General features: G+C 39.4%; 1 protein-coding gene across 1 annotated transcript in view; it reads left to right on the top strand.

The window, feature by feature from the left end:
• plpp4 (phospholipid phosphatase 4) overlaps positions 1-22,481 on the top strand; it is a 289,271-nt gene that overhangs the window by 234,146 nt on the left and 32,644 nt on the right. Inside the window, exon 6 of the mRNA XM_059566817.1 lies at positions 6,751-6,921. Coding sequence (XP_059422800.1) covers positions 6,751-6,921 — 171 coding nt within the window. The remainder of the gene's footprint in view (positions 1-6,750; positions 6,922-22,481) is intronic.

Genomic DNA, 22,481 nt, shown 5'->3' with positions numbered 1-22,481 from the left:
CAGATGAGGTCTTTTATACTTCCTAACTTTGAAACACAGATAGCCTAGCATGACTTTCTCTGGCAAATCTTTTTCCATAAATGGCAAAAATACGGCAGAGCTTTCTCTACCTTGTCCTCTTTGGTTCTTTCCCATGCGGGTAGCTTTAACCACCTTCCCCCTTTTCAGACTGTTTTTTAATTCTTCCTCTGAAATTTCATAAGCACATTATAAATAACTGTTTTTGCTCCATTTGATCCAGGGATGAAACCCTCTACACACTTACCGCTGAAATGCTGCACTTTACAGCTTTTAGTTTATTGTTCAGCTGTTTTAAACATTATCATCAACATGCCAATCACTAAAGTCTTAGCTTGCCTGATGTCTCCAACCTTCCATTTTATAGCACTTGAGATTTTCAGTGGGCAATAGTTCCAAAACCCCCACTGTCATCCCTCACTTAAACAGCACTTAAACAGAACTTTAAACTCTTCCTTATTTTGCTGGTAATCCACTTTTCTACTCTTAACATTTCTTGATTTATTTTACGATTTATCTTCCCTTTATTACTCTTTATCTGTTCCGATTCCCCTTCATCCTTCTCCCCTCTGAATACTGAATCTTTAATTTTCCTAAGCTGTAAGTCATAACCATCAGAATTAAAAAAAAAAAATTGAAATGTTATAGTTTGTGTGCAATAATTATAGAATATAAGAAAGTTTGCTTTTTTGGATTAAATTACAAAAATAAATAACTTTTCCATGATATTCAAAATTTTTTAGATGCACCTGTATATTAAAAAGTGACCTTTTTTAATATACACAATAGCATGATGTTACCAACAAAAACAGTGACCATCATTGCCCTGCGAAATTAATAGTGAGGCACCAGAGGGCACTGATGAGGATAAGGCACCATACACTGAGGTGTGTACCTCTCCTTCCCAGAGAGGTCTGCCCTCTAAGCCGCTTGTGGTGCCAGGACTTCTTAGCCGAGGTATTGACTGTCTGCAGATCTGACTTCTCTACAGAAGACCATGACTGAGAGTGCACCCTGAGCCCCCATCCTTCTGCGATGTGGTACGTGTTGCAATGCTTAATTTCTGGGCCTGGCGGCATGAGGAACTGGACAGCTGGGCCTGCTCCCTACTCAGCAGCCCTGAGGACCTGAGGACAATGCAGGAGGTAGAGCTGGAATGCTGTCACCTGCTTCCTAACTTTCGGACACCTCTTGACAACAATATTTACTGCACTGCCAAAGAGGCCATTAGGTGAGAGTGGAGCATCCAGCAGGAACATTACCTGTCTTGTCTTGCAGCTTGGACAGATTCAACCACAGATGCCTCTCAGTGTCTACCAGTGCTGCCATTGAATGGCCAATGACTCTGTTTCCTTGGTTGCACGGAGAGAGAGAACCATGGCCCGATGCAGTTCTACCTCCTCTTTGTTGCTTGGTTCCATAGCCGTTCAGCATGGTACGCCTGTAACACCGCCATGGTGTGCAGACATGCACTGACCTGACTTGTATGAGCTTTCCCCAGTTTGGTGGGAAGCCTTGGGGCCTTCAGAAAAGATGCCATGGTGGGGGAGTGTGTTTGTATAATTTCCTCTTCTGATGAATGTACTGCTTCTCGGCTGGCCAATTGATTATCAACTTGGCCACAGCGCAAATTATAAGCTCCATGAGCTCCTCATATGGGAGGGACTTTTGTGACAAGTCCTCAGTGTGGATACTCATCAAATCAACCTCTTCGGAGGAAGTGATATGAAGGGCCTGGCTCTCTCGTTGGGGGGAAGAAACCACAGAGTGTACTTACAAACTAGGGTGACCATATATGTCATTTTAACAAGACATGTCCTTGCTTGGATTTCTATATTGCTTGAAGTTTCCTGGTTTTGGCTGTTTATGCTGCACAGACCAATCATTATTATACATCCATGTACCATGAGAGCCAAAGAAAGCAGATGACTCCTTTCAAATTGCTCTTGTGGTACTTTGATGCAGGGGCGTAGCCATCATTTCAGAAGTGTGGGGGTCTTATTTTGGTCTAACTGACATTATTTATTTATTTGGCTAAGATATCAAATACACTGCTGAGCAATTACCAATAATTTTTATTCTGTAATATTTTTTTCCTAATGATATTTTATGATTAGTTAATATACTACACTTTTTCAGTTTAATTTAAGGCAAGTTAATACGCATACAAGTTGGGTTGGAGGTTGGAGTATGCACACTGTAATGACCACGAGGTTGGCGCATGTGTAATGAAGTGCGTCAACAGACTGGACAGATGAAGAATTCTAACCCTAACTGTGGTGGATACGCTGAATAAGCTAAAGTCCCAAAAAGTCAGCGTGTTCCTTTAACTTGCGCTTATATTGCTCATTTTGTAACATGTTTCGTGTTAACAATTAAAAATGTTAAACATAGAACATTTAAAGTAGTTAGGACTGGTTGAATGTGATAACACATTGAATGTTAAAGTACTTAAAAAAAAAAAAAAAACAATTCTTCTGCCTACTCTTTTTAATTACTTTTTTAAGAATGACTATGGCTAAAGTGTTGGACATTGTTTGTTTTTTCCATTACCAATATGTTGCTGCTGGTTTTAAATAAAACCTGGACCAAAATATCAAGCATGTAGGAGTTTTTTTTTTTTTACTTGTAATGTTGTAACACATTTTTAGTCAACTGAACGTACTTTATTAAGTCCAGTGAAAATAACATTAAACGTTGAAATTTGATCATTTTCTATGTTTTTTTTTTTACTATAAAAACTCAATTAGCTGAACAAAAGATCTTAAGCTGGAAGACATGTGACCTTACTCAGTGAATTGAGTTAAGTGAACTACTTAGTTTAAAAGTTGAGTAAAATCAAAAAAAAGCTGTGCAGCAAGTTGCCTCGTAATTTTAAGTTATGTCACCTTTTCTTTTTTTACAGTGTATAAACCATGTATTTGTAGCAATCGTACATGTATTTTCTGCAAAAATGCCTTGTTGTTGTTACTTCTATGACTCAGTTTTGGACTTTCTACACGAGAGCACCCTCCGACTTCGAGTGTGAATAAAACATACTTCATGAGAGTGTTCATCACATTTTGGATATAAACAAAAAGTAATTCATCTAAAATATTTTCTCTTTGAATTTAAATGTATTCTATGCCCATGCTTTGATGTCATTGACCGATAAGTCTGCGCAGTCCTGCTTCAAGTCAAACACTAACCTAATCTTGGATAATAACAATAATAATAATCATTATTTTCTATAGTCCCTTTAAATGTTGCATCTCAAAGCACTTTACATCAAAAAATAAAACATAAAAATACACCATATAAATATTATAAAATAAGCAAAAAATAAAATAAATAAAAAAATAAATGTGCATTCAAAACACTTAAAAATAAAATAATATAAAATTTATATTTAAATTTTTTAAAATAAAAGTTACCCTGAAGGAATGAGTTTTAGGTGAGATTTAAAAATGTTACGATATTTTGCTTGCCTTATTTCCGTGAATAAAGAGTTCCGTAGTTTTCAATCTTAAATGTTTTGATGGAACAGTTAACAAAAATATATCAGAGGAGTGAATGTCATGCATTGGGGTATAGGGAGTTTAAAGTTCTGACAAATAAATAAAGCTCTGACCTAAATCCACCCATGGTAACAAATTGTTGATCTGTGAGTTAGCACCAGTTATGTACAGTATCAGAGATCCCCAAATGGTTTCTAAACAAAGTGAAAGTGACGTGACATACAGCCAAGTATGGTGACCCATACTCAGAATTCATGCTCTGCATTTAACCCATCTAAAATGAACACACACCCGGAGCAGTGGGCAGCCATTTGTGCTGCGGCACCCGGGGAGCAGTTGGGGGTTCAGTGCCTCCGCAATGGCACCTCAGTCATGGTTTTGCCAGCCCGAAACTTTTTAATGATTAGGCCACGACTTCCCCACAAGTAATTAAAAAAGAATGATCTACTGTGTTAAAAGTGGCACTGAGATCAAAAAGTACCAAAACTGAAAGACAGCCAGAATCTGAGGCAATTAGCAGATCATTAGTGACCTTGACCAATGCTGTTCTAATGCTATGAAATTTACGGAAACCAGACAGCAAAGGCCCAAAAAGATTGTTTTCAGTTAGCAGTAGCAAGTAGCAACAACTGGCTCCAAAACTTTAGCAAGAAAAGGGAGATTTTAAGGTTTTCATAATCAATGTTTGTTTTTTTTGGTACTGGTGTAACCACAGCTATTTTAAAAGCTGCTGGCACAACACTAGTACACAAAGAGTCCTTTATAATACAGAAGACAACAGGACACAAAGAAACAAAACAAGATTGAACACAATAAGCTAAATGCACAAATACATTTGCATACATTATCATAAGCAGGGAAAAGGAGAGGCAGAATCGAAATGCAACCAGTTTATTACTATTAAAAACAAGGTCATTGAGAACATGAAATCATAAACAGAACACAGGAAGAAAAAGGCAAAGGAACTACACACAACAACTTCTCAAATAGAACAACTACCAAGACTGACTAAAACACTGGGCATTACGCAGAGACACCAACAACACAACATGGAAACAAGACACACCAGGCAATGCAACCACTGAAGCAAAAGGACTAAACTGTAAGTTGACTTAAAAATAGCACTCTAGACAGAAAGTAACACATTAAGAACAAACACAAGACAGGGTAAGACAGGCTAAGATCACACACTCTTGCTACCTAGATTTCATGCACAAATGTGTGCATATGCATGCTTAGTGAATAAGATCCAGTGTTTTTGTAAGACCATAACTGTCAGTGTAAATGTGAAACCCTTAATTAGTAAAACTAATGCTGTGTGTTCTGCCATTTTGCGTAATCACTTTTCTAAATCCAACATAATTTTGAACTGGTATATTGGATACCAAATTATTCAGTTTCATACAATCATAAGTTTTGCTGATACCTTTATCATTAATGTAACAGCGCAAAGCTCCAAATCTCTATTCAAGTTAATTTTTTAATAGCTTTAGTAATTAATTAAAAGCATTGTTGATACTCAACTATATATCTCAACGAGACCAGATGAAACTTCTAAATTATCTTAGCTAACAGTGTGTTAAAAATTTAAACGATTGGATGACCAATAAATGTTTCCTTTTAAATTCGGATAAGACAGAGATATTACTTATTGGACCAAAAAACATTACACAGAAACACGTAGACTACAGTTTGCAACTACGGATGTACTGTTAATTCATCTACAGTCAAAAATCTGGGTGTTATATTAGACAGCAACTTGTCTTTTGAAAACCATATTTCCCATGTTACAAAAACAACATTCTTCCTTCTTAGAAACATTGCCAAGCTACATGTTACCTGTTTCTGATGCAGAATAGCTAGTTCACTGGACTTTTGTAATGCACTGCTAGGTGGTTGTCCTGCATCCTCAATAAACAAGCTACAGGTAGTCCAAAATGCAGCGGCCAGAGTCATTACCACATCAAGAAAATATGATCATATTACCCCAATTTTACAGTCTCTGCACTGGCTACCTATTAAGTTCTGTATCAGTTACAGATTATTATTACTTACCTATAAGGCCCTAAATGGTTTAGCTTCTGTGTACCTAACTAGCCTTATACCATGCTACAATCCATCATGCTCCTTAAGGTCACAAAACGCTGGACTTTTGGTAGTTCCTAGGATAGCAAAGTCCACTAAAGGAGATAGGGCTTTTTTGCATTTGGCTCCCAAACTCTGGAATAGCCTTCCTGATAATGTTCGGGGTTCAGACACACTCTCTCTGATTAAATTCAGATTAAAAACACATCTCTTTCACCAAGCATTCGAATAACACATCTCATAATTTGTGACTGCAGTTGTATCTGATCAAATGCGCATTATTATTCTTTAGCTTGGGTTAAACTAATTAATTTTACTTGGTTGGAACACCAGCTATGCAAATTATGTCTCTGTTTGTTTCTCTGTTTTGCCACGATATTTATATCCCGTGATAACTAGGATTTACACAAGCTCCAGTCTGGATCCAGAACACCTGAGAAGAGATGATGCCAACCCCTCAGAGGACATCAGATGATGCTAACCCTGAAACAACATACAGAACTAACAAATATTGCTACAAGTGTGATTACATCATATAATAATTGCTGTTAATAGTGTTCATCGTCTGGTTGACTACGTATTTTATTAATTGTTCTGAAATTGAATAAATTAAAATTATGTTATATGCACACAAACTGAAAGCCACCACTGATAAGCTACTACTACATATTGTAGAAACTTAATTTTCTGTAAAGTTGCTTTGCAATGATTTGTATAATAAAAAGCGCTATACAAATAAACTTGAATTTAATCATTGTTAATGTAAAATATAGATTTTAAAATGTTAGGGGGGAAAACTAACTTGTTTCTTTTATGTTACCTCAAGTTGCCAGAGAGAAAAAAAAGTAATAAGAGTGTTCACAAATTTTCTTTAAATTTTCTTTAAATTTTCTTTTATGACTTTTCATGGAATTAAAATAAATCCAAGTTCTGTTCTGTGCATTTAGAAAGATTAGAACAATTAGGGTGTTTTATAGTGATTCTGTTTCAGATGGATGAGACAGCAGTTCTATTTAATATTGCTGCTGTCTAGGAGACAATTTAGATATAAAAGAGCTTTCTTACATGATGTGTTTCCTGCTTTATATGGTTTCTTACAGGACTTTGCACTTACTTTTTCTATTTCTGTTTCTTTCTCCTTTTGTTTTAGATGCTTTCTCTGGTCTGGGCTTTACTTCATTATACTTGGCAGGCAAGTTGCAGTGCTTCACAGCTGCTGGACGCGGGCGCAGCTGGCGTCTCTGTGCCATGATCCTGCCTCTCTACAGTGCAATGATGATTGCTCTGTCCCGCACCTGCGACTACAAGCATCACTGGCAAGGTCAGAGGTTTACAGCAGTGTTCCAAAAAAGCATGCAACTGCTTAGTCAGTATGTGTGTCATCATCACCTTCACCTTTATTTATATAGCACTTTAAACCAAAAAGATTGTCAAAGCAACTGAACAACATTAATTAGGAAAAAAGGTGTTAATAATGCAAAATGACAGTTAAAGGCAGTTTATCATTGAATTCAGTGATGTCATCATTCAGCTCAGTTCAATTTAAATAGTATCTGTGCAATCATTTGCAATCAAGTCAATGATATCACTGTAAATGAAGTGTCCCCAACTAAGCAAGCCAGAGGTGACAGTGGCAAGGAACCAAAACTCCATCGGTGACAGAATGGAGAAAAAACCTTGGGAGAAACCAGGCTCAGTCAGGGGCCAGTTCTTCTATGGCCAAACGAAACCAGCAGTTCAATTCCAAGCTGCAGCAAATTCAGATTGTGCAGAAGAATCACCTGTTTCCTGGGGGCTTGTCCCGGTGGTCATCTGAGACAAGGTCTTTATGGGGGATCTGTCTCTGGGGCTCTTCTAGTTGTCCTGGTCTCCACTGTCTTTCAGGGCTGTAGAGGTCCTTTCTAGGTGCTGACCCACACTGGATCCGGGTGACTGCAGTGACCCTCTGATCTGGATACAGACTGGATCTGGTGGCTACGGTGACCATGGAATAAGAGAGAAACAGACTAATATTAGCGTAGATGCTATTCTTCTAACGAAGTAGCAAGTGCATCGGGTGTTATGGGAAGTGTTCCCGGTTCCGGTTTACCTAATTAATGCAACATAAAAATCCTTTACTGGATTTGGATATTAGAAGCGCATTAGTGTGTTATGTGTAAGCCAGGTTTAAGAGATAGGTTTTTAACCCTCTGAAGTCGATTAACCCGTAAACAGTGTTGGGGAGTAACTAGTTACATGTAACGGCGTTACGTAATTTAATTACAAAATTATTGTAACTGTAATTAGTTACAGTTACTACGAAAAAATTAGTAATTAAATTACAGTTACTTATGAAATTTTTAACGATTACAAAGGGGATTATATTTGAATATTTACACACATCCACATACAGATTTAACTGATTTCTTTCCCAAATTGCACTGACTATTCTGAGACATACCGCCCTAATAATTCCCGGGATGCGGAAATACAGTCTGGTTCGTAGAATCCAGTCATAAAAACGGAATGCCTAACGCGGACGGAATATGCCTCATTTTGGATGACTAAATCAAAAGTAGGTCACTAAGGTCAGTACACTTGAATCAAAACATGACATGGACTAGTGTCTGTGAATATTAAGCCCCAAAAATGCAATATATGACTTGCACATTCTGCCTGTCTGTGGAAATCAGGAGCGGACTGGACACCGGGAGAACCGGGACAATTCCCGGTGGCCTGGCAGCCGATTTTGCCCCACTATTTAATATCATTATTGTATAATTGCCTGCCGAATGTACTAAAGCGATCATTTGTGAATCCGCCATTCGATAATTAAATCTCTAATAAGTCATGAAGTGTCAGTCATAAGCCACATTGCTTCAATCCTAGTATACATTTACCCCACTATTATCAGAAGTCCTACTATAAAAGTACAACAAAAAAGAGTATACACACAGAGACAGCGCTGGGAGCAGATCATTATCATCAGTTTGCATAAATCAGTGGAAAATCTATAGAAATTATGATTCTGTCTGAAGAAATATGAAGTAAACATCAGTACATATATCCATATATCTCCATGTATATGCAACTTTGGACTATAAACAATATAAACAATAATAATCTGGGGCCGTTGACGATCTTTGACAGCAAAGGGGTCCTATAGATTAGATTAGATTCAACTTTATTGTCACTGCACATGTAAGTTACAAGGCAACGAAATGCAGTAAGGATCTAACCAGAAGTGCAATAAGTACAGAATATACAAGGTCTATAATATGAACAATAACTATACAGATGAGTATTATGGACATAATTTACTAAATACTATTGGCATGATATACAGATAGGTGTAATATGAACATACTATACAGATGGATTATGTAAAAGTGTATGTACCTTATAGGCAGAACTATGAACATAATTTACACTATTGCAATGGACAGTAAAGTGCATAGAAAATAATTCAGTGTGTAAATGGATTATTATTATAATTAACACCTCAGTTTTTTTTCAGAATTTAGCAGTAAGAAATTACTCCTCATCCAATTTTTATATCAACTATGCATTCCATTATTTTTTCAAATTGGTATGTTTTGCCCGGCTGCAAAGAAATATAGAGCTGCATATCATCAGCATAACAGTGAAAGCTAACACAGTGTTTCCTGATGATATCTCCAAAGGGTAACATGTAAAGCCTGAAGAGTAATGGCCCTAGTCCTAGCCTTGAGGTATCCATGCTGCATCTGTGATCGATATGATACCTCTTCATTCACTGCTACAAATTGCTGGTGGTCATATAAGTATGATTTAAACCATGCTAATGGACTTCCATTATTGCCAACAAAGTTTTCTATTATAAGCAAAAGAATGTTGTGGTCAATAGTGTTGAACGCAGCACTAAGACCCAATAGCACTAATACAGAGAGATACAACCACGATCAGATGATAAGAGCGGGTCATTTGTAACTCTAAGGAGAGCAGTCTCAGTACTATGATACATTCTAAATCCTGACTGGAAATCCTCAAAGATACAATTTTTCTCTAAGAAGGAATATAATTGTGAGGATACTACCTTTTGTAGTATCTTGAAAAGAGAAAGGAGATTCGAGATCGGTCTATAATTAACTAGTTCTTTGGGGTCAAGTTGTGGGTTTTTGATAAGAGTCTTAATAACAGCCAGTTTGAAGGTTTTGGGGACATATCCTAACGACAATGAGTAATTAATAATATTAAGAAGAGACTCTATGACTTCTGGAAGCACCTCTTTAAGGAGTTTAGATGGAATAGTGTCTAACATACATGTTGTTGGTTTAGAATATTTTAAAGTTTTATACAATTATTCCTCTCCTATAGTAGAGATTGAGTTGAACTGTTCCTCAGGGGATATATAGTGCACAAGGTCATCGTCCACAACACAGATTCTCATACTACACAGTACACCCTGGACTACATTTGCCATGCTCCACTGCAACAATCACATTCACCTGTAAATTATAACACACAGCTGCCCCCAATTACACACACAGCACAATCATCAGACATGCTTTATAAGCATCTGACTTCCTCTCACATATTGCCAAATATTGGCAGCCAATACAAAGCCATTCCATGTTTGTTTTCATAGTCTTGTTTCAGTTTATAGCTTTCAATCTAGTCACTTCTTTGCTCTACCCTCTTTCTTGTGTTTTGTCTATATACCTGTTTGTTAGTGTTTGACCCATGTCTGTTATGACCACGCTTCTGTCTAATAAATGCTTGCACATGGATCCACACGTCTCACGACTTGTCAGCCCTGTTACAGATAGCTGACGGCTGCATGGTTACAATTTTATTACTAATAGTATCGATCTTAGAAGTAATTCATAAAGTCATTATTGCTGTGATGTTGAGAAATGTCAACACTTGTTGATGCTTTATTTTTCGTTAATTTAGCCACTGTATTGAATAAATACCTGGGGTTTTGTTTGTTTTCTTCTAAAAGAGACTAAAAGTAATCAGATCTAGCAGTTTTTAATGCTTTTCTTGTAGGATAGGTTACTTTCCCGCCAAGCACTATGAAATACCTCTAGTTTTGTTTTCCTCCAGCTGAGTATGAGTCTAGAGTATGATTTCAACAATGTAGGACCTAAGACTAGTTTTCTAAACCCAATAGAGTTCAGAATGTCTATAAATGTTGATCCCAATGCATCTTTTTCATTATCAACATGGATATTAAAATCACCAACAATTAAAACTTTTTCTGCAGCCAGCACTAACTCGGATGTAAAATCAGCAAACTATTGTCTGTATGGTGCCCTGGTGGCCTGTATACTGTAGCCAGTACAAACATCAAATGGGATTTATCATTAACACTTGTTTCTCTGGATAATTTTATATGAAGCACCATTACTTCAAATGAGTTATACTTGAAGCCTGCCCTCTGAGAAATACTCAAACATTGTTATAAATGTCACGGCTTACGCTGCTGGAAGGAACACGGAACCGAAGGATAAACGAAACAAGGCTTTATTATATCCAACATAGGCATTATCCAAACATGGATCACAGAGGAAGACACAGGTAAGTAGCAAGTAACTGGTAACTGGTGGCAAGTAACAAGTAACAAGTGGCAAGTGACAGGTAGACCCGACCAAACAGAACTGAAAGGACAATGCTCTTAGGCCGACGGTGGAAGGAGCCATGGAGGAGGAATGGTCGCCGACTCCAGGGACTCGACCCACGGCAACGGAGCAAGTGGAGGAGGAGCCCGAGGCGGAGACGGAGAGCCGAAGAGCCAGGGTGATGGGGAGGAGCCGGAGGTCCTAGGCGGAACTGATGGCTCTGGTGACTGACGCGGCGATGTGGATCCGGAAGGCCGCGGTGAGGCCAGAGTGACCGAGGACTGAGGTGTAGCCGAGGGGATGAAGGAGCCTGACGGTGCCGGAGGGACGGAGGGATGAGGCGAAGCCGGAGGAGTGGAGTCCCGAGGCATAGGATGGACGACGCCAGACCAAGGCGGAGCCGGAGGGACGAGGGAGCCAGGCAGAGCATGTGGACTGCCGGGCCACGGCGGAGAGGAAGGAGCTAGGAGCCATGGTGGAGCCAACGGGCCGAGGCGGAGTCCAGGCCTCAGAGGCTGGAGACGGAGGTGAGGGAGACGCCAGCCAAGGCGGCGCTGGAGGATGGCGGTCCCACTGAGCTCGCACCACAATGATGGTAGGCTGAGGGCGAGCAGAGGGGCAGCCAGGAGGAGGAGGCAGGAGTGGGTGGGAGGGTGGAAATTTCGGAGGAGCAGGCACTGGAGTGAGCTCTGGGGCTGGAGCCCTTCCTGGGCTTAACTGGGGTTCAGGAGCCCGTCCTGGGCTTAACGGGGATCAGGAGCCCGTCCTGGGCTTAACGGGGGATCAGGACCCCGTCCTGGGCTTAACGGGGGATCAGGAGCCCGTCCTGAGCTTAACGGGGGATCAGGAGCCCGTCCTGGGCTTAACGGGGGATCAGGAGCCCGTCCTGGGCTTAACGGAGGATCAGGAGCCCGTCCTGGGCTTAACGGAGGGTCAGGCATCGGTGAAAACCCCCTCATTTTGACCCATTTGGCGCTCCACATTTTGCTCCCTCGTGGTGGGCAGTGTCGCCGGCTCTCGCACCTGGTCTGACGGGTTGCTCTCTGGCTCTCCGTCATCGGTGGGCTCGGGCTTATGCCCCGTACCGTGGGGAGATTGTAGGCTGGGCTCTGGGTCCAGAGTGGACCTGGCGAGATCCTCCATTGGGCAGACCGTGAGAGGTGACCCATTTCTCACCAGATTCCACTCTACAAACGCGGCGAAGTCCTCCCGAGGACCATCTTCGTTCGACAACGCTCTGCACTTGGAGTTCAGGCTGGCGTGATAGAAGCAGCAGAGCGCGCTGTCCGGGTAGCTGGTGACATTAGCTAGCAGTAAAAACCGCCTGGTATGGTCCTCGAGAGAAAGTTCCTCCTGCTTCAGCAGGAGAAGGAGGAATTCGGGGCGATAGAGGGGATCCATGACACACTACGGAAAGAAAAAGACTGAAAAAACGGAAAACAAAATGGAGGGAAAACACGCAGGTTTTTAGACTTTTGGGTCGGGTCTTCTGTCACGGCTTACGCTTCTGGAAGGAACACGGAACCGAAGGATAAACGAAACAAGGCTTTATTATATCCAACATAGGCATTATCTAAACATGGATCACAGAGGAAGACACAGGTAAGTAGCAAGTAACTGGTAACTGGTGGCAAGTAACAAGTAACAAGTGGCAAGTGACTGGTAGACCCGACCAAACAGAACTGAAAGGACAAGGCTCTTATACAAGGGATAATGGGGAAACACAGGTTGACCCATTTGGCGCTCCACATTTTGCTCCCTCGTGGTGGGCAGTGTCGCCGGCTCTCGCACCTGGTCTGACGGGTTGCTCTCTGGCTCTCCGTCATCGGTGGGCTCGGGCTTATGCCCCATACCGTGGGGAGATTGTAGGCTGGGCTCTGGGTCCAGAGTGGACCTGGCGAGATCCTCCATTGGGCAGACCGTGAGAGGTGACCCATTTCTCACCAGATTCCACTCTACAAACGCGGCGAAGTCCTCCCGAGGACCATCTTCGTTCGACAACGCTCTGCACTTGGAGTTCAGTTCACTACGGAAAGAAAAAGACTGAAAAAACGGAAAACAAAATGGAGGGAAAACACGCAGGTTTTTAAACTTTTGGGTCGGGTCTTCTGTCACGGCTTACGCTGCTGGAAGGAACACGGAACCGAAGGATAAACGAAACAAGGCTTTATTATATCCAACATAGGCATTATCCAAACATGGATCACAGAGGAAGACACAGGTAAGTAGCAAGTAACTGGTAACTGGTGGCAAGTAACAAGTAACAAGTGGCAAGTGACTGTTAGACCCGACCAAACAGAACTGAAAGGACAAGGCTCTTATACAAGGGATAATGGGGAAACACAGGTGGATGGAATCACTAAATTAACCGGGAAATAGAACACATGGAGAAATGAATAGACACACCTGGGAACTAATCAAACCACACACGGAAGACAGAAACTGGAACACAGGGGCAAAAACACAAAAAATTAGTCCAGGTATGTGACAATAAATTGAAGCAATACCTCCCCCTTTTTACCTTTTTTTTTTTAAAGTGGCTCATGTATATAACAGTAATCTTGTGGGGGGGGGGCGGTATGGGGGGGGGCTCATTTAAAATAATTTAATCATCAGGTTTCCGCCAGGTTTCTGTCAAACAGAGCACATCTAGATTATGATCAGTGATCATATCATTTACAAAAAGTGCTTTTGTATAAAGGGACCTGATATTCAATAAGCCAAGCTTTATCATGTGTTTATCTGTATTGCATCTGTTTTTTATTTGTTGAACATCAATTAAATTGTTACTCTTAAATTGGTTTGGACATTTTTTGTATTTTCTTGTTCAGGGAACAGACACAGTCTCTATAGTGTAATATCTAGGTGAAAGAGTCTCTGAGAGCTGTGCTGAGAAATAACTGATTCCTGTGGCATGAGGCGGCTAGCAGACAGTCGATTTAGCCAGTCTGTCTGCTTCCTGACCTGGGCCCCAGTTAGTCAAGTACAAACTCTAAGACTATGTGTCATATCTATAGAGAAAATAGCGGCACCACCCCAGGAGGGATGAAGACCATCTCTTTTCAACAGGTCAGGTCTGCCCCAAAAGCTTGTCCAATTGTCTATGAAACCTAATTTATTCTGCGGGCACCACTGAGACATCCAGCCATTAAGTGATGACAATCCGCTATGTATCTCATCACCATGGTAAGCAGGGAGGGGACCAGAGCATATCACAGTGTCTGACATCGTGCTTGCAAGTTCACACACCTCTTTAATGTTATTTTAAGTTATCTCCGACTGGCGAAGTCGAACATCTTTAGCACCAGCATGAATAAGGAGATCATTGTGGACTTCAGGCGGACTAGGAATCATGCACACACACCCATCTCCATCAACGGAGCTGTAGTGGAGCGTGTGTCGAGTTTCAAGTTCCTTGGCATCCACATCTCAGATGACCTCACCTGGTCCCTAAACACCTCCACCCTGGTCAAAAAGGCACAACAGCGCCTTTACTTCTTACGGAGCCTTAAAAAAGTTCACCTCAGTCCCAGGATCCTTGCTGAATTCTACCGCTGTACCATTGAGAGCATACTCACAAACTGCATCTTAGTGTGGTACAGCAATTGCTCTGCATCTGACCGCAAAGCACTCCAGTGGGTGGTGAAAACTGCTCAACAGATCACCGGCACCCCATTATCTTCCATCAAGAACATTTATCACAAGCGCTGTCTGGGCAGGGCAAGAAACACCATCAAGGATGCCTCTCACCCTAACCATGGACTTTTCACCCTCCTTCCATCCGGCAGGCGTTACAGGAGCCTACGCTCTCGAACTAGTAGGCTCTGGAAGAGCTTCTTTCCTGAGGCTGTGACACTTCTAAACTCCACACCACCAATCTAACCTGCACCTGCTCTTTTACTGCACTGGTCACAGTACTTTACATACATTATTTGCACTATTCATATTTTGCACAGACTGCACATGGTTAAAGCTATTACACTATAAACTGTCTAAAGTTGTTACTGTACAAGCAAAGTAAACTATTTCTACAAAAAATATCATTGCACTACTGTTATTTTGCATATAATACATTGTTCAACAATACTTTTGCACACTCATCCAACTGTATTTATTACCACTGTTCTCACATTCCTGCTAATCATAATGCATATATAATCCTTCATTGCTCTGTTCATAATGTACATACAATCCCTACATTGCATTCATATTTATATTCTCTATATACTTTGATCAATATTGTATATAGCAACTCCACTGTACATTCTGTATATCATAGCTTTACTTACTCTGCACTTTTATGTATATAAAACACTATATTCTTGCACTTCTGGTTAGATGCTAACTGCATTTCATTAGCTCTGTACTTGTACTCTGCATAATGACAATAAAGTTGAATCTAATCTAATCTAATAACAATCTTACTGTATAAAGTGTTTAGAATTAGCCAGCACTTTTAAATTTGCCAAGATGTCTGGCACTCTGGCTCCTGGACTATGGTGGCTGGTGTCTCTATTTTCACATTCCATTAAATAGAATCGGCAATAACTAGAGCACTTTCATCAGGTTTCTCAGTGGGTGCATCACCGAGTGGGGAGAACCTGTTTAACCCTCTGGAGTCTAAGAGGATTTTTGAGGCCTGGAGAAGTTTTGTCATGCCCTGACATTTGTGCTTTTTTTCAGTTTCTTATACACATCTAAATGGCTAAAGTCTAATCTGACTGTAATCAGCACAAACTTGGCTATAATAATATGTGAGCAGCATGTATGTACATGATTGTGTTTTTGAGAAAAAAATATATTATGCGTGGTAAGTGAAAAATGTAAAATGTTAAATCACTTGAATAAGGCAATAAAACAAATACAGAACATTGGTTCCCTGGACTTTTGAGAACTGGAGCTTGTAGCCTAGAATTTTTCTTTCTAAATTATGTAAAAATCATCTTGTTTACTCACTCACAGAAAACAATATATTGATTTAAATATTCGAAGACACTTTTTGTCGGTAAAAGTCATATGCGAGTAGGCGTCAACTATTATGAATATCATTGTGATTTACACCTGAGAAGACAAAGGCCTGCATAATGAGTTGCATAATGAGCCTTTCAGTCATCTGTGCCACTGAGAGGGAGGAGTTACAAGAAAGAATGTGAGGACAAAATAAATCTATATCATTTTATGTTTATAGTTTATTTAGAATATATTTAATTATCCCACAACATAATTTAATATCCACTTGGGAGTGCAGTTAAATAGTTTATTAAGAAAAATCAAAGCTGACTTTCAAAGCTGAATTTTTTGCATCATTACTCCAGTCACACAATCCTTCAGAAATCCTTTTAACAATCATATGTTCTACAAAAATTTATTGTTATTATTATCACTATCATTATTATTATTATTATTATTAATGTTGAAAAGAGCTGAGAATATTTTTTCCAGTTTTTTTAGGGGGGATATCGGGGGGTATCAGCAGATCAAACTTACAAAAAAATAGAAATCGGAATCGGCCAAGAAAATTGCAATTGGTGCATCTCTAATAATTACAGTATATTAATTATCCAAAAATAAAATGAAATATATGTTACATTTAAACTGCATTCCAGCAAAAATTCCAGTCAGTGTAATAAAAGCTTTATTCGCATAACAAGCTTTTGGAGTAGACTATTCTACAAAAGCATCCAGAACATCAAGCAAAGAGATTGAAATTAAGGAATAAAATGAATATAAATGAATATAAAAATATAAAATATAACCAATAATAATAGTCTAATAATAATAATAATAATAATAATAATAATATACGAATATTACTGGGAAAGTTGATGGACTTTGATGAAGACTGTAGGGTTGATTAAAAAAGAATTATTGTAGGTCTATTTTATATTATATTTATGTAACATTTATTCATAGTACACTTCAATTGAATGCTGACTAATAGTAATAGCCCTTTATTGTCACTGGTCACAGGTACCAGCAAAATTAGCCATCAGCCTGTCCATACATACAATATGACAAGGTGGTAGACAGGACAGAAAGACAGGGGATTAAGGTAGAAATACAGCATAACATGAGGGAGGGGAGGAGAACAAAAACAACCTCCAGACTATACAGTGTGGGAACAGGAAAAAACACCTCAGCGACATAAGCACATAATCAGTAGAGCATAAAACACACGACTTGCAACAGGGGAGGGGAGTGGGGAGTGGGGGGTTGAGGTAACCCAGCACAGGCAAACAGCCATCCGGTCCTGCAGCCATTCTGCTGGTGACTAGCACACACAATACAGTCTGGTAGTGAAGGCCTATGATTAATATAATAATTTAATAATGTAATTATTTCTAAAATAAATTATATAATAGTTTCTCAATTCAAAATATATCTGAAAATGTCAATGTCAATGTCACCTTTATTTATATAGCGCTTTAAACAAAATACATTGCGTCAAAGCAACTGAACAACATTCATTAGGAAAACAGTGTCAATAATGCAAAAATGATAGTTAAAGGCAGTTCATCATTGGATTCAGTTATGTCATCTCTGTTCAGTTAAATAGTGTCTGTGCATTTATTTGCAATCAAGTCAACGATATCGCTGTAGATGAAGTGTCCCCAACTAAGCAAGCCAGAGGCGACAGCGGCAAGGAACCGAAACTCCATCGGTGACAGAATGGAGAAAAAAACCTTGGGAGAAACCAGGCTCAGTTGGGGGGCCAGTTCTCCTCTGACCAGACGAAACCAGTAGTTCAATTCCAGGCTGCAGCAAAGTCAGATTGTGCAGAAGAATCATCTGTTTCCTGTGGTCTTGTCCTGGTGCTCCTCTGAGACAAGGTCTTTACAGGGGATCTGTATCAGGGGCTCTAGTTGTCCTGGTCTCCGCTGTCTTTCAGGGATGTAGAGGTCCTTTCTAGGTGCTGATCCACCATCTGGTCTGGATACGTACTGGATCCGGGTGACTGCAGTGACCCTCTGATCTGGACACAGACTGGATCTGGTGGCCACGGTGACCTCGGAACAAGAGAGAAACAGTCAAATATTAGCGTAGATGCCATTCTTCTAATGATGTAGCAAGTACATAGGTTGTTATGGGAAGTGTTTCCGGTTCCGGTTTACCTAATTAATGCAGCCTAAAAATCCTTTAACGGATTTGGATAATAAAAGCATATTAGTATGTTATGTGTATGCCAGGTTAAAGAGATGGGCCTTTAATCTAGATTTAAACTGCAAGAGTGTGTCTGCCTCCCGAACAATGTTAGGTAGGTTATTCCAGAGTTTGGGCACCAAATAGGAAAAGGATCTGCCGCCTGCAGTTGATTTTGATATTCTAGGTATTATCAAATTGCCTGAGTTTTGAGAACGTAGCGGACGTAGAGGATTATAATGTAAAAGGAGCTCATTCAAATACTGAGGTGCTAAACCATTCAGGGCTTTATAAGTAATAAGCAATATTTTAAAATCTATGCGATGCTTGATAGGGAGCCAGTGCAGTGTTGACAGGACCGGGCTAATATGGTCATACTTCCTGGTTCTAGTAAGAACTCTTGCTGCTGCATTTTGGACTAGCTGTAGTTTGTTTACTAAGCGTGCAGAACAACCACCCAATAAAGCATTACAATAATCTAACCTTGAGGTCATAAATGCATGGATTAACATTTCTGCATTTGACATTGAGAGCATAGGCCGTAATTTAGATATATTTTTGAGATGGAAAAATGCAGTTTTACAAATGCTAGAAACGTGGCTTTCTAAGGAAAGATTGCGATCAAGTAGCACACCTAGGTTCCTAACTGATGACGAAGAATTGACAGAGCAACCATCAAGTCTTAGACAGTGTTCTAGGTTATTACAAGCAGAGTTTTTAGGTCCTATAATTAACACCTCTGTTTTTTCACAATTTAGCAGTAAGAAATTACTCGTCATCCAGTTTTTTATATCGACTATGCAATCCATCAGTTTTTCAAATTGGTGTGTTTCACCGGGCTGCGAAGAAATATAGAGCTGAGTATCATCAGCATAACAGTGAAAGCTAACACCATGTTTCCTGATGATATCTCCCAAGGGTAACATATAAAGCGTGAAGAGTAGCGGCCCTAGTACTGAGCCTTGAGGTACTCCATACTGCACTTGTGATCGATAGGATACATCTTCATTCACTGCTACGAACTGATGGCGGTCATATAAGTACGATTTAAACCATGCTAATGCACTTCCACTGATGCCAACAAAGTATTCAAGTCTATGCAAAAGAATGTTGTGGTCAATTGTGTCAAACGCAGCACTAAGATCCAATAAAACTAATAGAGAGATACACCCACGATCAGATGATAAGAGCAGATCATTTGTAACTCTAAGAAGAGCAGTCTCAGTACTATGATACGGTCTAAATCCTAACTGGAAATCCTCACACATACCATTTTTCTCTAAGAAGGAATATAATTGTGTGGATACCACCTTTTCTAGTATCTTGGACAGAAAAGGGAGATTCGAGATTGGTCTATAATTAACTAGTTCTTTGGGGTCAAGTTGTGGTTTTTTGATGAGAGGCTTAATAACAGCCAGTTTGAAGGTTTTGGGGACATGTCCTAATGACAATGAGGAATTAATAATAGTCAGAAGAGGATCTATGACTTCTGGAAGCACCTCTTTCAGGAGCTTAGATGGTATAGGGTCTAACATACATGTTGTTGGTTTAGATGATTTAACAAGTTTATACAATTCTTCCTCTCCTATGGTAGAGAATGAGTGGAACTGTTCCTCAGGGGGTCTATAGTGCACTGTCTGATGTGATACTGTAGCTGACGGCTGAATGGTTGCAATTTTATCTCTAATAGTATCGATTTTAGAAGTAAAGTAGTTCATAAAGTCATTACTGCTGTGGTGTTGGGAAATGTCAACACTTGTTGAGGCTTTATTTTTCGTTAATTTAGCCACTGTATTGAATAAATACCTGGGGTTATGTTTGTTTTCTTCTAAAAGAGAAGAAAAGTAATCGGATCTAGCAGTTTTTAATGCTTTTCTGTAGGATATGTTACTTTCCCGCCAAGCAATACGAAATACCTCTAGTTTTGTTTTCCTCCAGCTGCGCTCCATTTTTCGGGCTGCTCTCTTTAGGGTGCGAGTATGCTCATTATACCATGGTGTCAAACTGTTTTCCTTAACCTTCCTTATGCGTAAAGGAGCAACTTTATTTAAAGTGCTAGAAAAGAGAGAGTCCATAGTTTCTGTTACATCATCAAGTTGTTCTGAGGTTTTGGATATGCTAAGGAATTTGGATACATCAGGAAGATAACTTAAAAAGCAGTCTTTTGTGTTAGAAGTGATGGTTCTTCCATACTTGTAACAAGAAGTAGAATTTACAATTTTGGCTATATGAATTTTGCAAAGAACTAAATAATGATCTGAGATATCATCACTTGGCTGAATAATTTCAACACCATCAACATCAATTCCATGTGACAGTATTAAATCTAGAGTATGATTTTGACAATGAGTAGGTCCTGAAACGTGTTGTCTAACACCAATAGAGTTCAGAATGTCTATAAATGCTGATCCCAATGCATCGTTTTCATTATCAACATGGATATTAAAATCACCAACTATTAAAACTTTATCTGCAGCCAGAACTAACTCGGATGTAAAATCACCAAACTCTTTAATAAAGTCTGTATGGTGCCCTGGTGGCCTGTATACAGTAGCCAGTACAAACATAACAGGGGATTTATCATTAACATTTGTTTCTTTGGATAATGTTATATGAAGTACCATTACTTCAAACGAGTTATACTTGTAGCCTGCCTTCTGAGAAATCCTGAAAACGTTGTTATAAATTGAAGCAACACCTCCACCTTTGCCTTTTAGACGTGGCTCATGTTTATAACAGTAATCTTGGGGGGTGGACTCATTTAAAATAATGTAATCATCAGGTTTTAGCCAGGTTTCTGCCAGGTTTCTGTCAAAAATCACAGGTTGCTATGGTCATGCAGGTTTGTTTACACATTAAACTTGTGGCCACAAGAAAAATATGTTGTTCTCTCAACATAAAAAGTCATGGCCAAGTAATAAGTATGTTGTTACCATGACAAAAGCTAGTGAAACAACCATGTCAGCTCCTGTGCAAAAAAAGGAATGAAAACACTGAAGTGATTTTTCCATTTGATTATTTGTTTTTCTTGCTTTTGCTTAGATGTAAAATGAAAAACGCTAATGCATTTTTTTCAATTGCTTCTTTGTTCTTTTTTATAATATCAAGGATACTTATTATAGTAGATTGTTAAGTGATTTTTGGAGAATGTGAAATAAAAAATAACTAATTAAAAAAAATGCTTATTGTGGCTTATTTTGCCAGGACTGGTCACAGTTTGTCTTTGATTGTGACTTTGTTGAAAAACTAATTTTATGAGGAATTAATGCAGTAATCCAGATGTTTCAGAATACAGTATCTGACTGCAAAGTCTTGTATTAGGTGTACATTTCTGAGCATTTCTTTCCATGTCTGATCTCACTGTGCATTACCTTGGACTGTTTCTTTAGTTCCGATTGCCTGCTGCCTGCCCCAAACTCTTGATATTGTTATTGCTCTTGCTCTGTTTTTTCACAAGTTCATCAAAAAACTGTGGTACGAATTTTTCATCTAGCACGGTGAGTAATGGCTTCTCCTGCTATTGTTATTTGCACCGCTTGCCACATGTATAGTTTATCTCTCTCTGTCGGCGACGAGGGATTCACATGTGATACATGCAGGGAAGTAGTTAGGCAGACAGAAACAGAGAACACGTATCCAAACTTTAATTGAGGACAGTAAGAATGTGAGGGCTCTAGATATGACTTTGGATGCGACTATCTCAGGGAGTTCTGTACATTGTTTGGTTCTGGTAACCGCGCCTCTGCAGAAGGGCAACTGGATGACTGTGATGCGGCATAGTTGTGGGTCTGTTCCGATCAAAACATTAACCCTCTGGAGTCGATTAACGCATATACGCGTTATGAGTAATTTTTTCCTGATAACCCCGAAAAGAACTTAAAATACACTTTCAGTTTTGATCATACAGATAAGAACAATACATCAATCAAATCTGTAAAGGGTATGCTTTTTTGTATACAGACATAATAACAACAGATCTTTGTGCACTTATAAAATAAAGATAACAAACAAGGTGTGCTGCCTTTGTCTGCGCTGATCTTCATTTACAAACACGTCATTAAAATGAACTGTAACTCCGTGAATACTCAATGAAGAGACATGAGAGAGATATCTATAGAAATATACAATACTATACAATTCAAAAGCTTGATGTAAATAA

The sequence above is a fragment of the Carassius carassius genome, chromosome 14 (genome assembly GCF_963082965.1).
Source record: "Carassius carassius chromosome 14, fCarCar2.1, whole genome shotgun sequence".
NCBI classification, from domain to species: Eukaryota; Metazoa; Chordata; class Actinopteri; order Cypriniformes; family Cyprinidae; genus Carassius; species Carassius carassius.
Note: the sequence above shows the minus strand (reverse complement) of the source record. Positions and strands in the feature narration are given on the sequence as shown.